This window comes from Dipodomys ordii, unplaced genomic scaffold (genome assembly GCF_000151885.1).
Source record: "Dipodomys ordii isolate 6190 unplaced genomic scaffold, Dord_2.0 Scaffold42, whole genome shotgun sequence".
NCBI classification, from domain to species: Eukaryota; Metazoa; Chordata; class Mammalia; order Rodentia; family Heteromyidae; genus Dipodomys; species Dipodomys ordii.
This window is the reverse complement of record NW_012267258.1, coordinates 7,875,487-7,887,696: the sequence shown is the minus strand read 5'-3', so window position 1 is coordinate 7,887,696 and position 12,210 is coordinate 7,875,487. Positions and strand designations below refer to the sequence as shown.

Genomic DNA, 12,210 nt, shown 5'->3' with positions numbered 1-12,210 from the left:
TAAAAAAATAAAAAAATATGAGCTGGGCACCAGTGTATCATGCCTGTAATCTTAGTTACTAAGGAGGCTGAGATCTGAGGATTGTAGTTCAAAACTAGCTCATCCAGGGAAGTCTATGATATCTCCAATTAACCACCAAAAAGCCCAGGTGGTGTGTGGCTCAAGTGATAGAGTGCCAGCCTTGAGTGAAAAAGGTTTAAGGGAGATAGTGAAGCTTCCCTGAACTCAAGCCCCAGGACCAGCCCCTTCCTGCCAAAAAACAAAATGTTTATGATCAACCTTTACTAGGAAGACACACAAAAGTTTCCCCCATGTGTTAACTGTAACTACCATTTTGACTCCCAATTCCCCAGGCACTCAACTTTGGGCCTGAACTCCCCATAACACATTCATCCTGGACACAGACAGGGAAACATGAGGAATTTATATCCTTCTGATCATTGGTGGGTGGCTGCAAACACTATAAAAAAACAACTAGTGTTAAGTTTATTACAGGACCACCCTTTTCGCTGTTCACTTCAAGAATAGACAGCTGTATTCTCAGGCCCAATTAGAATGGAAGGAAGAAAGGCCAAAGAGAGGCCTAGGTGAGTAGGATTTATGAGAGGCAACTCAATGTATGGTTAATTTTCTTCTTCCTGTGTCTTTACCTCATTATCATGTGGTGGCAGCTGGTATAAAAGCTGTTTAATCCGATGTTTCTCTCCAGGGCTATTGACATAAGGAACCTTTTCTTCTGGCAGGCATGCAAAATAGAGCTGAATCTGCATAAGGGACAGAGAATGACATCAGCACACAGAATGTGAGGTCTGCCGCTTACTCCTTTCTTTATAAGTACTGTCCTTTGCAAATCAAGGTTTTTGGGTCTCTTAGAGCTTAATGAGAAGACCAGCTGAGCCAACTCAGCAGAACTACAGACCTGCAGATAACTAGCACCCAGTTGCTAAATTGCTCTTCAGGAATGCAATCTGTAAGTGACAATTAGGGGGTACTCTAAATTGCGTGCCATAAAATATGCACATTGAATGTTACTTTTTTTCTCAGCCTAAGTCTTTCAAAGGTCACGAAGGAATCTTCCAGAGGAATCCTGGGTAAATTCTGCAAATGACCACCCAGGCTGTGTGCAGTCTTAACTTTAGCCATTACACAAAAACTGCGTATTTTGCTTTCTGCACTTTGTATGTTCAAAAGACAAGTTTGTTTTTGTTTTTTGTTCCATATAAGTATTCCCTAGTCAGGTGCTCCTAAGCATGAGTCAGTTTTCCTTTTCCAAGGGTGTTATTTTCTCAATATCTGGTATCAGTTTTCCCAAGGAAACCAGAGAGAAGTCATGTTGAACTGGATTAATTTCCAAAGGAGGACTTCTATTTTTGGCAGGTGCAGGTACTGGGCTTGAACTCAGGGCCTGGGTGCTTGCTGTGATTTCTCACTTGAGACTACCACTCTACCACTTGAGAGCCTCAGCACCACTTCCACCTTTTTCTGTGTATGTGGTACTGAGGAATCAAACCCAGGGCTTCGTGCACTCGAGGCAAGGACTCTACCACTGAGCCACATTCCCAGTCCCACAGCTCCATTTTTGGCTTTCTTCCTTTTGACAGTTTATTGGGGATAAAGAGTCTCACAGACTTTCCTGCTCTGGCTGGCTTTGTACCTTGACCCTCAGATCTCAGCCTCCTTGAGTAGCTAGGATTGCAGGAGTGTGCCACCAGCAGCTGGGTGTACCTCAAGTTTTAAAACGAGTAAATTTCTCTTAATGATCATTCATCAGAAGTCCACCTAACAGTGGAACTTTGTTTTTCATGAGTGAAAAACCAGCATTGCTATAAGGTGTCTAGACCCATGGGTACAAAGAAGGAAAATTATATAGGACTTTAAGGAGTCAGCATTCAAAGCCATCCAGACAGGACTGAAGACTGATGGATAGGGGGTCGGGGGAGAGGATGACACACCACTGCTGCAGTTCTATTTTATGCATTTTGGGGGAGGGGAGGAAGGAAGGCAGTCCTGGAGTTTTAACTCAGGGCCCAGGACCTGTCCCTGAGCTCTATTGCTCGGCCACACCTCCACTTCCAGTTTTTGGTGACTAATTGAAGAGTCTTATACACTTTCCTGCCTGGACTGGCTTCAAACTCTGATCCTCAGATCTTAGCCTCCTGAGTAGGTTGGATTACAGGTGTGAGCTGCCAGTGCTCAGCTAGTTCTATGCATTCTTAGAGTAGTGTTCTAGAAAACCAACCATCCAGGATGATGAGGTACCCACCTGCTCTGGTCGAAGGCCTGGTGGGACCCAGGCATATTCCTCCAGTGCACATCCTGAGTCGTCATCTGACGTGGAGCTTCTCTGACACCCGAAAGCTAGCTTGCTCATTTTCGGCTCCATCTCCAAAGGCATAATAGTGATAATAAAGCTAAAACTCTTGGTTCTCAGTCACTGGACATCCAATAATGGCTGCTGTGGACAATGTAAGGGGGAAAAAAATCCACAAACTAGTTAAAAACCTGCAGGCATAACTCTTACCATCCGTGGGTATTTATTGAATGCTTGCTGACATATAGCTGGCCCCAGAGAAAGTAATCAAATTATTCTGGTTCCTTTCCCTCCAATCCCAAAGACCACTGAAACTTAAAAAAAAAAAAAAAAAGTCCTCTGGCTATATAATTTGAAAATGGTCCTTGCCAGTAGGGGGCAGGGGGAGGGGGAGGGGGAGGGGGAGGAGGAGGCAGCAGCAGCCAAAGCCAGCTTGTATCCAGGTGCTGGTGGCTCATGCCTGTAATTTTAGCTACTCAGGAGGCTGAGATTTGAGGATCATGGTTCAAAGCCAGCCTTGGCAGGATAGTCAATGAGATTCTTATCTCCAATTAATCACTAAAAAAGCAAGAAATGGAGCTGTGGCTCAAGTGGCAGAGCTTTAACCTTAAGTAAAAAAGCCCAGGGTTCTGAGCTTTTTCTCAGGCTGAGTTCAAGTCTCAGGACTAGCGAGCACTCGCGTGTGTGTGCATGCACATGCACACACACATTCACAAGTTCCCCTTTTGGTACTCAATTCATTGAAAAAAAATCTTCAGAATTACTTTGTTGACTGTCTTAAATTGCTTACAAATGAAATCCCCGTGCTAAGACTGCAGGGAGAGGTGTAAGCTATCTGCCTTGTCCCCATCAAACCCCCCACTCGGCACCCTAGATTTCCTAAGCAATTTTGCAAGATGAGGTGCTGTTGCCTGCTGAGATTGGGTTCCTTGGGCCAGACTGCTTAGGTTTCAGACTTCTAATCTTGACACTAAACTCAGTTTATACGCCAAATAGAAACCGCACAGTTAAATCCTTGTATAGCACATTAAATCCTCAAGCCTTTACCAAGGGCAAAAGTCAGCCAGCCGCTCGTCAATGGGGTCCTTCAACATACAGTAATTGAATACAACACTAAGTTAAACAAAAATCCAGGCTTGGTGACTATTAATGTTTAATTGCATTAGAAGCCAGCATTTATTGAAAAGTTAGGCAGTACGTAACTATATGAAATGCTACACGCCCTGATGTTGGATAAAGTGAGATATTAAATCTTCCTCTGAATGAGAAGCTACCTCAGATAAAGAAACCACCTAGTATATCATCCTTTTTAAATTTATTTTGTGCCAGTACTGCGCCTTGAACTCAGAGCCTTATCCTCTAGCTTGGCTTGCTTACTCATGACAGGTGCTCTACCACTTGAGCCATGTCTGCAGTCTAGCATTTTGCTGATTCATTGGAGATTAAGAGTCTCTCAGACTTTTCAGCCCAGATTGGCTTCACCCATGATCTTCTAGATCTCAGGTACCTGAGTGTTAGCTAAATAGTACTCTATAGCTATAGTGAGTCCTGGAATCATTTTATTTTTGCGAGTCCTCGGGCTTGAACGCAAAGCCTGGGCGCTGTCTCTGAGCTCCTTTTGCTCAAGGCTAGCACTCTACCACTTGAGCCACAGTGCTACTTCTGACATTTTCAGTTTATATAGTATTGAGGAATCAAACCCAGGGCTTCATGCATGCTAGGCAAGCACTCTACCACTAAGCCACATTCCCAGTCCCTGGAATCATCTTTCTAAGGGTTTTCTGAGCCAAAAATTATCCCCCCACCAATATTCAAGAATAACAACTTTTACAACTAGCTGGAATTTTTCATACCTGTCTCCTGGCCCCTCCCCCAATTAAGAGGCTTTAAAGAAATGAAATTAAAATTAGTCTAACCAATCATTTTAAAAGAAAACAAAAGTAAGAAGTGACCTGCTCAAGATCACACAGCACAAAGCCACAGACTTCTAATAGTACTTTAATAGACGTTATGGTCTGCTTAAACATGGAAAGCCTAACCAATGTCAGCCTAGCATGAGGTCATTTTTTGCAATTATTTCATAATTCTAAGCAGTGTAAGTTAATCTATGATGATCAAACTTGGATTTTCTTTCACAAATCAAAAGGCACTTGAAGAACCTAAATTTCAACCAGTTCACCAACAGTCATAGACCAAGTATCTCACAGATAGTCTTCATTGCACAAGGAACGATGTCACTTCAGTCTAACTAATAAATTTAACTTCCATTCACCCTGAACAGGAAGCAAAGATGGTCTCATTTCTCATACTACCCTCAGGAGGCTGTGACCTTTTAGAATTATGATTTTGTACAGGTGCAATTCATGTCTTAAGGCTTTGTAAACATAGGTACATTCTTCTGGCTTATTCAATAAAAAGGGATGTGTTCATGAAAGTCAGAAAATGTGTTGAATCTAACCCAGACTTTCCTTTAAAAAAATAATAAATACCTGCTGAGTGCCAGTGCTCACATCTGTAAATCCTAGCTACTCTAGAGGCTGAGATCTGAGGATCAAGGTTAGAAACCAGCCCAAGCAGGAAAGTTTATGAGACTCTTTATCTCCAACTCATCACCAAAAAGCTTAAAGTGAGCTGTGACTCAAGTGGTAGAATGCTAAGTTTTGAAGCAAAACAAGCACAAGGACAGTGCCCAGGCTAGAGTTTAAGCCCTAGGACAGGTACAAAAACAAAAACAAAGCTAACCCCAGTAATTGGGCATTAGTGGCTCATTCCCATAATCCTAGCCACGCAAGAAGCTGAGATCTGAGAATTAAGGTTAAAAGCCAGCCAGGGAAGAAAAGTCCATGAGACATTCATCTACAATGAGCTACCAAAAAGCCAGAAGTGGAGCTGTGGCTCAAGTGGTAGAGTGCTAGCTTTGAGCAAGTTCAAGCCCTAGTACTGGAAAAATAAATTAAGGGGGGTGGTGTTTGTTAATGAAAGAAAATGGTTTGGATCTCCTTCCCTTAAAAATAAACTACCTGCACACATCAAAGGCTAAGAACTAGATTAAGACTTTAATGAATAACTCAAAAAAGGCCTCACCACAAGAACTGATGCCTTCCATACAGTTTAATCTGGATCATCAAATATAAACATCTGTTCCTTGTCAAATCTGCTTGGGGATGAGGGATAAATACTACTGGTATATTTTTTTTCAGATCCATAAAGGATATAACTATTAAATTTTACCTAAAAAATTGTCACTATTTTATATAAAATGGGGAAACACCACAAACCATGGATTTTTCCAGGTGGCCCAACAGACTGCCAAAAATCGAAATGTCCTCCTTAGTCTGCCTCCTTTTGCGGAATGTGTGATGAATTGCTTCCTTCAGTCAGAGTAACCCAGGGTTAAACATTGCCATTTTCTCCTCCCAGTTACCTGGATATGCTGGCCACATGCCAAACCTGTAACTCTCCCAGATGAAGTCCAGTCTTTGGTACACCTAGGACTGTCATTCACTGACAACTTCAGGATCATGAGAGACAAAATCAGTGTGTGTGTGTGTGTGTGTGAGAGAGAGAGAGAGAGAGAGACTAGGGAACAGGTGCTGCTAGTAGCATGTTTTTTGCTTTGCTTTGTTTTCTTTTTCTCAAGGCTAGTGCTCTGCTTCTGGCCACAGCTCCCAATTCCAGCTTTTTGATAGTTATTGGAGTGTCATGGACTTTCCTGCCCAGGCTAGCTTCCAGCACTGGTCCTCAGATCTCAGTCTCCTGAGTAGTTAGGAATACAGGTGCCTTCAGTGCTCTACTTATTAATTTTCACTAAAGCAATTCCTACTGAATCATCAAGTGTTCATACTTTGCCCCATTTGCTTTATCATCACATCCTTACCTCTTCCCTCTCATACACGCAAACTACTTTCATGAGATCTAATTGAAAGTATTTTTACATTCTCTTAAAGAAGTGCAGTTAAATATATCTTGAAAAAAAATACCTAGAGCTGTGTGCCAGTGGCCCATGCCTATAATCTAGCTACTCAGGAGGCTGAGATCTGAGGATGGCAGTTTGAAGCCAGCTCAGGTAGGAAAGTCTCCAAGACTCTTATCTCCACTTAACCAGAAGGTAGGAAGGGAGGCTGTGGCTCCAGTGGTAGACTTACAATTAAGGGACAGTGCCTAGGCTCTGAGTTCAAGCCTCAATCATGTGTCTGTGTGCGCGCGCATACACACACACACACACACACACACACACAGAACCAACTGGAGAAATTAATGATGAATAGAAGAAAACAATCTAGACAAAACGAAGTTGACATAGGAGCCTGAGATTGGTAAGGTAGGACACTTTTTCCCTAGAAAGCCCTATGCCATAGACAATGGAATAGTTCCATTTTCCTCCTCTGTCCCTTCTCCTCTTCCTTGCAAATATTTAAACAGCAGCTTCTCACCATTTAAAAAGAACCAAATACAAAGCTTGTAGATATAAGACTTCTCAATCATCATATAATTGTCAAGAGGACATCTGACCTGGGAGCTAAGGGTGTTGCCCTGAGCCCCCTCAACAAGTGGGTTGGTTTTTTTATTGGTGTCCATCCTGGGGTTTGAACTAAGGGCTTGGGTGCTGTCTCTTAGCTTTTCGCTCAGGACTGGTGCTTTATCATTTGGAACACACTTCCATTTCTGGATTTTTGGTGGTTAACTAGTGATAAGAGTCTTGTGGACTTTCCTGTCAGCACAGGACCAGGACCTTTTTTTTTTAAATGGAAAATTTCAAAAATGGTTTAACAATGCAGCATACAAAAGAATGTAAAAATCAGGAAAGGGATGGGCAGATGTCCTTCATAGAAAGCCAACAGGTGGAAGGGGGTAGGTGCTATGTTTTATAATCATATATGTTTCTATTTAAAAAGAAAATCCTAGCCAGGTGGTGCTGGTGGCTCATGCCTGTAATCCTAGCTACTCTGGAGACTGAGAACTGAGCATTATGGTTCAAAGCCAGCCAGGGCAGGAACATCCGTGAGATTCTTATCTCCAATTAACCACCAGAAAATCAGAAGTGGTACTATGGCTCAAGTGGTAGAGTGCTCACCCTGAGCTGAAGAGCTCAGGGACAGTGCCCAGGCCCAGAGTTCAAGCCCCACCACTGAAAAAAAAAAAAAATCAGTAAAGAACTATCTGAATATAAAGACTTCTTACTGCTAGTACAATACATGAACTGGCATTATGACTTCTACTGTGACTAGACAGTTGCTGGGGATTGAACCCTGGGCCTTCCTTGTAGGTACGAGGCAAATGCTCTACCATTGAGCTATAGTCAAATGTCACCAGAGACATTTGAATAGGAAGTTTATATTAATAACAAAAACTCTATAGCTTCCTAAAGCACCATTTTGACAAATTATTGGCCACATTCTCTATTTGTTTTGGAAGCGACTTCCATCTGTCCTGTAAAACCCTGGACACCAACCAGCTCCAGTGGCTCATACCTGTAATCCTAGCTAATCAGGCGGCTGCGATTTGAGGATCATGGTTTGATGCCAGTCTGAGCAGGAAAGATTCTTTATTCCAAGTAACAACCAAAAAAGCCAGAAGTCTAGCTGTAACTCAACCAGTAGAGCACTAGCCTTGAACAAAAACTCAAGCGTGAATGTGAGGCACCAAGTTCAAATCCCAATACTGACATACTATACTCCAAAATGCAGCTTCGTTATTTTGCTCTACTAATATGGTTATTTGGGGATAATCTTATTTTCTACTGTGTGGTATGCTGCTTCCAGGATAGTTAAGGATTGTAGCTTTGACCCTGATATATCCATAAATTAGCATAGAACAGTTTCCTAGAGAGCTTAATTAAGTTTTCACAACACAGGAAGCTGCAGGTGAACAGTGGCTAGTTTCCCCAGAAGATCGATTCTTCTCAGCAGCAGCAATAGAGGGCAACTGTATCTGAATTAGAAGTCAGGCAGCAGACTTTGAACTTGACACCAGTGGCAACAGAAAATGGCAAAAGGGCACAGGAATAAAAGCAGCTACAATGTATTTCAGGCCTTTAAGAGGGTCAGCATGAGCTACTCAGGAGGCTGAGATCTGAGGATCTCAAGGAAGTCTGTGAGACTATTTCCAGTTAGCCACCAAAAAGCCAGAAATGGAGCTGTGGCTCAAGTGGCAGAGTACCAGCCTTAAGCAAAAAAAGAAACAAAAAAAAAAAGGAATCGAGAGTTCCAGACCCCAAGTTCAAGTGCTAGTAAGTGCATGAAAGAGGAGGGGGGAAGAGGGGAGGAGGGGAAACAATATAGTGAGGAAAAGAGCCTGGGAGGGACCAAAGAGCCCTTTATGAATACTACCAATAGTCGCCTGAATAGGGGAAGCAAAGGAATGGGAGAAAGTGAGGCACAGCCATAGTCTGAAGTACTAAGAAACTAAAAGATGTCATGTCAACACATAAATACAGATCAACCGGGCAGGGGAATGAAGATTTGGGAGGCCAGGAGAACGGCTTCATGAGGTTATAACGATTGTCAGTGATGTATGTGTGGTTTCTGTTATTCATCGTCTTCTTGGACCAAATCACCAAATCAAATCAGAATCATGCAAACAACAGAATTTTTTTTTTTTTTTTTGTCGGTCGTGGGGCTTGAACTCTGGGCCTGGGCGCTGTCCCTCAGCTCTTCAGCTCAAGGCGAGCGCTCTACCACTTGAGCTACAGTGCCACTTCCGGTTTTTCTGGTGGTTTATTGGAGATAGGAGTCTCACGGTCTCTCCTGCCCGGGCTGGCTTTGAACCGAGATCCTCAGATCTCAGCCTCCTGAGTAGCTAGGATTACAGGCGTGAGCCACCAGCGCCCGGCTTACAACAGAATATTTTTCACTGTTGCCCTTGAATCTGAAGCCTAAGGTCCTCTCTCTAGTCCCTGGATGAAGTTGCCATGACATTCTTGGATTGCTAGGAAGAAGTACTTCTGCTGCGAACATGCCCAGGGAAGTTAGGAATCCTCTGATCACAAAACAAACAACAACAATCACAAAACCAACCCTCCAAACCCAACAAATACTGATTTGTGAAGTCGGTTGTACTCACATTCCCTAGGTGTCCCCTGAAGCCAGGGGCTCCCTTTTCATTAAACTGCTTGTTAACAAGGCCTTACTGCATTTAACATAGAGGTCATAGGATTCCCCGTTTTTTTTAAAAAAAAAAACCAACTCAATCTTTCCAAGCTAACTATACCAGCAAATGCAGACACCTGTAAAAACTGCATTGCTTTCAGTAGGGAAAACTGACAACCTTTGTGTGACGATGTTCTTAACCAGATAATTCCAGAACAATCTGAACTTAACTTCAAGGATGAAATTGCCTGCATTCAAATTTCTTTAGTTTTCGCACAGCAAGAAACTATTCAGTGTCCTTGGTCTGTTAGAAATCAAAGCCAACAGATCACAACTCAATTCCACCTGATTCACTTGGAAAGGAAAAGTCAAGTGGGGTGCTGGTGGCTCAAGCCTGTGATCATGCCACTCACAAGGCTGAGATTTGAGGATTGAGGTTTAAAACCATCCTGAACAGACACATCTAAGAGAGTTTGATATCTCCTGTTAACCAGAAAAAAGTCAGAAGTGGAGGTCTAACTGAAATAGAATAATAATAACAACAACCACCATTAAAAATGAGCTAAGCAAGAGTGAGAGATCCTCAATTCAAACCCCAGTACAGACACAAATAAAAAATGTGAAAAGCATAATGCAGTTACCTACGTTGCTTCTGAAACATGACTTCTAGCACTTCAGGCCAGCAATTAGAGGTATCAGGTCAATGGTGCATCCTAACTTGCACATTTTCCAACAGCTGACTGGGCTGTCTGTCATACGGCCACCAGTTGCAACAACAAAAAAAAAAGATCCATTTTTCCAAGAGGAAATGTGGAGCTCTTTCAAAGCATTCTAGTTGCATGCACAAATAACATTCCACGACAGTAAGACAGACTTGCTTAACAAAAGGAGGAAATCTGATGACAAAGAATGGTTCTTTGCCAGAGATGCTTTTTGTCTTGGGGGGGGGGGTGACGGGGAAGGGACTTTTTTTTGTGGTTTATAAAGACAAGCTCTGAAATGCGCAGAGGAGGCAGTGAGCTCAGGGGGGAAACAGCACCTATGTTTCTCAAAAACCCCGTTCCCGTCAGTTCTCCTATTGATTTGATTTGATTTGGAATTTCTATTTTCAACGGAGGCCCAAGGAAACGGGCAGCCAGACTGCACTCCAATGTACACAGGGACTCGGGTTTCACCCCCGTCACCTGTTGGCTCCTGAACAACACTCCTCTTTGTGGAACTTACAACACTCGTTTGAAACAAGCTTCCAGAGAAAACACTTCAATAAAGTGTTTGAGAAGTCACAAGCCTGTGAGTTGTAAAAACAAATTCCACACATAGCCTGGGTTTAGGCAGACAGATGGACGTGGAAGTCCGAGCCTTTCAACCTGGTGCCCAAGGAAGGGATGGCACCTTTCTCTGGGAATGTTTTGGTGGCCTACTTCTCCTTTTTCTTTGTACCAGTCTTGGGGCTTGAACTCAGGGCCTAGACACTGTCCGTGAGCTTTTCATTTTTAATGTTTCCTCTACCACTTGAGCCACACCTCCATTTCCAGCTTTCTTGGTGGTTAACTGAAGAGTCTCCAGGACTTTCTTGTCTGGGCTGGCTTCGAACCGCGACCTCCCCCCCACCCCCCAGATCTGAGTAGCCCCCAGCTTCCTGAGTAGCTAGGACTACAGACATGATCACCGGCGCCCGGCTGGTTGGACCCACTTCTGGCACCCAGGGTCCACGGATCCCGGCTCTCGGGGAAGGAACACACAACACCATGGAGCAGGGCCCTGACGCCCCCTGCACCCCAAGGCCCACCAGGGGGCGCCCCGGTCCGCTGGGTCCGCGGGCTCGGGTATATAGCTTCGGGGAAACCGCCGGGGCGCAGCCGTGAGGCTCCCAGAACAGCACCCCCTCCCCTGAATCCCCAAGGCGCCTTCGAAGCCCCCTCACCACGGCTAGAAAGAGATCCAGTTCCCCTTTTGCCGCAGCCGGAGGCGGCACCAAATGCCCCAGCTCCCCGAGTTCGGTTCCTGCCGCCGGGGGGGGGGTCCCCCAACACGGGCTCGGGGCAGGGGCCGCGGTGCCAGGCGTGGCCTGTGAACTCCCTCCCCCAATCCGCCGTGGGTGAGCTCCCCAACGCCCAGGGGACGGGGTGCGTCCCAGGTCACCCCCGGCCACCCACTTCTCGAGCTGAGATGGAGCAGCGGGCGGTGGCGAGCGCAGGGGTCCCCGCCACTACCTTCACCACGCATAACGCACTGCTGGGGTACACGATCCTCCCCCCCGCCTCGGACCCCCCGCGAGGCTCACCCAGCTCCCTCGTGTCGGAGCCGCCCGGCCCGGATCGCCCCAGTTCTGCGTCTCTCCACCACGCAGAGAAGACGCCCGCCGTCCTGCTTGCCCCGAGCCCCAAAAGTAATCAGGGGGAAAAAAACCCATCAAAACCAAGTGACCTGGTCGCTTTCCAGCCCGGCGGGGCGCAGTGGGGCGGGGGTCCCCCTCGCCCGATCCGGCCCTGCAGGAGGTGCCGCCCAGCCCGGCGCTCACGGCTGCCCAAAGCTTTCCAGGAACTGTCACCGCTGCCCGCGTCCCTGGCCCGCGTCCACCCGCGCGCGCGCGCGATCCTTCCAGGTACCCACCTCCCAGCGCGCGCCCGCTCGCTCGCTCCATTCCCGGGGAGCCCGGGGAGCCCCGAGGACGGCAGCCGCCGCGGTGCGGACTCCCCCGGCCCGGCACGGCTCCCCAGTTAGCCACCAAAAAGCCAGAAATGGAGCTGTGGCTCAAGTGGCAGAGTACCAGCCTTAAGCAAAAAAAGAAACAAAAAAAAAAAGGAATCG

At 45.5% G+C, this 12,210-nt stretch overlaps 1 protein-coding gene across 1 annotated transcript in view; it reads right to left on the bottom strand.

Moving 5' to 3' along the window:
- Prickle1 (prickle homolog 1 (Drosophila)) overlaps positions 1 to 12,210 on the bottom strand; it is a 90,245-nt gene that overhangs the window by 11,300 nt on the left and 66,735 nt on the right. Inside the window, exons 2-3 of the mRNA XM_013018737.1 lie at positions 2,264 to 2,455; positions 651 to 764 (exon numbers count right to left, since the gene is read on the bottom strand). Of these exons, the coding sequence (XP_012874191.1) occupies positions 651 to 764; positions 2,264 to 2,395 (246 nt within the window). The 5' untranslated portion in view covers positions 2,396 to 2,455. The remainder of the gene's footprint in view (positions 1 to 650; positions 765 to 2,263; positions 2,456 to 12,210) is intronic.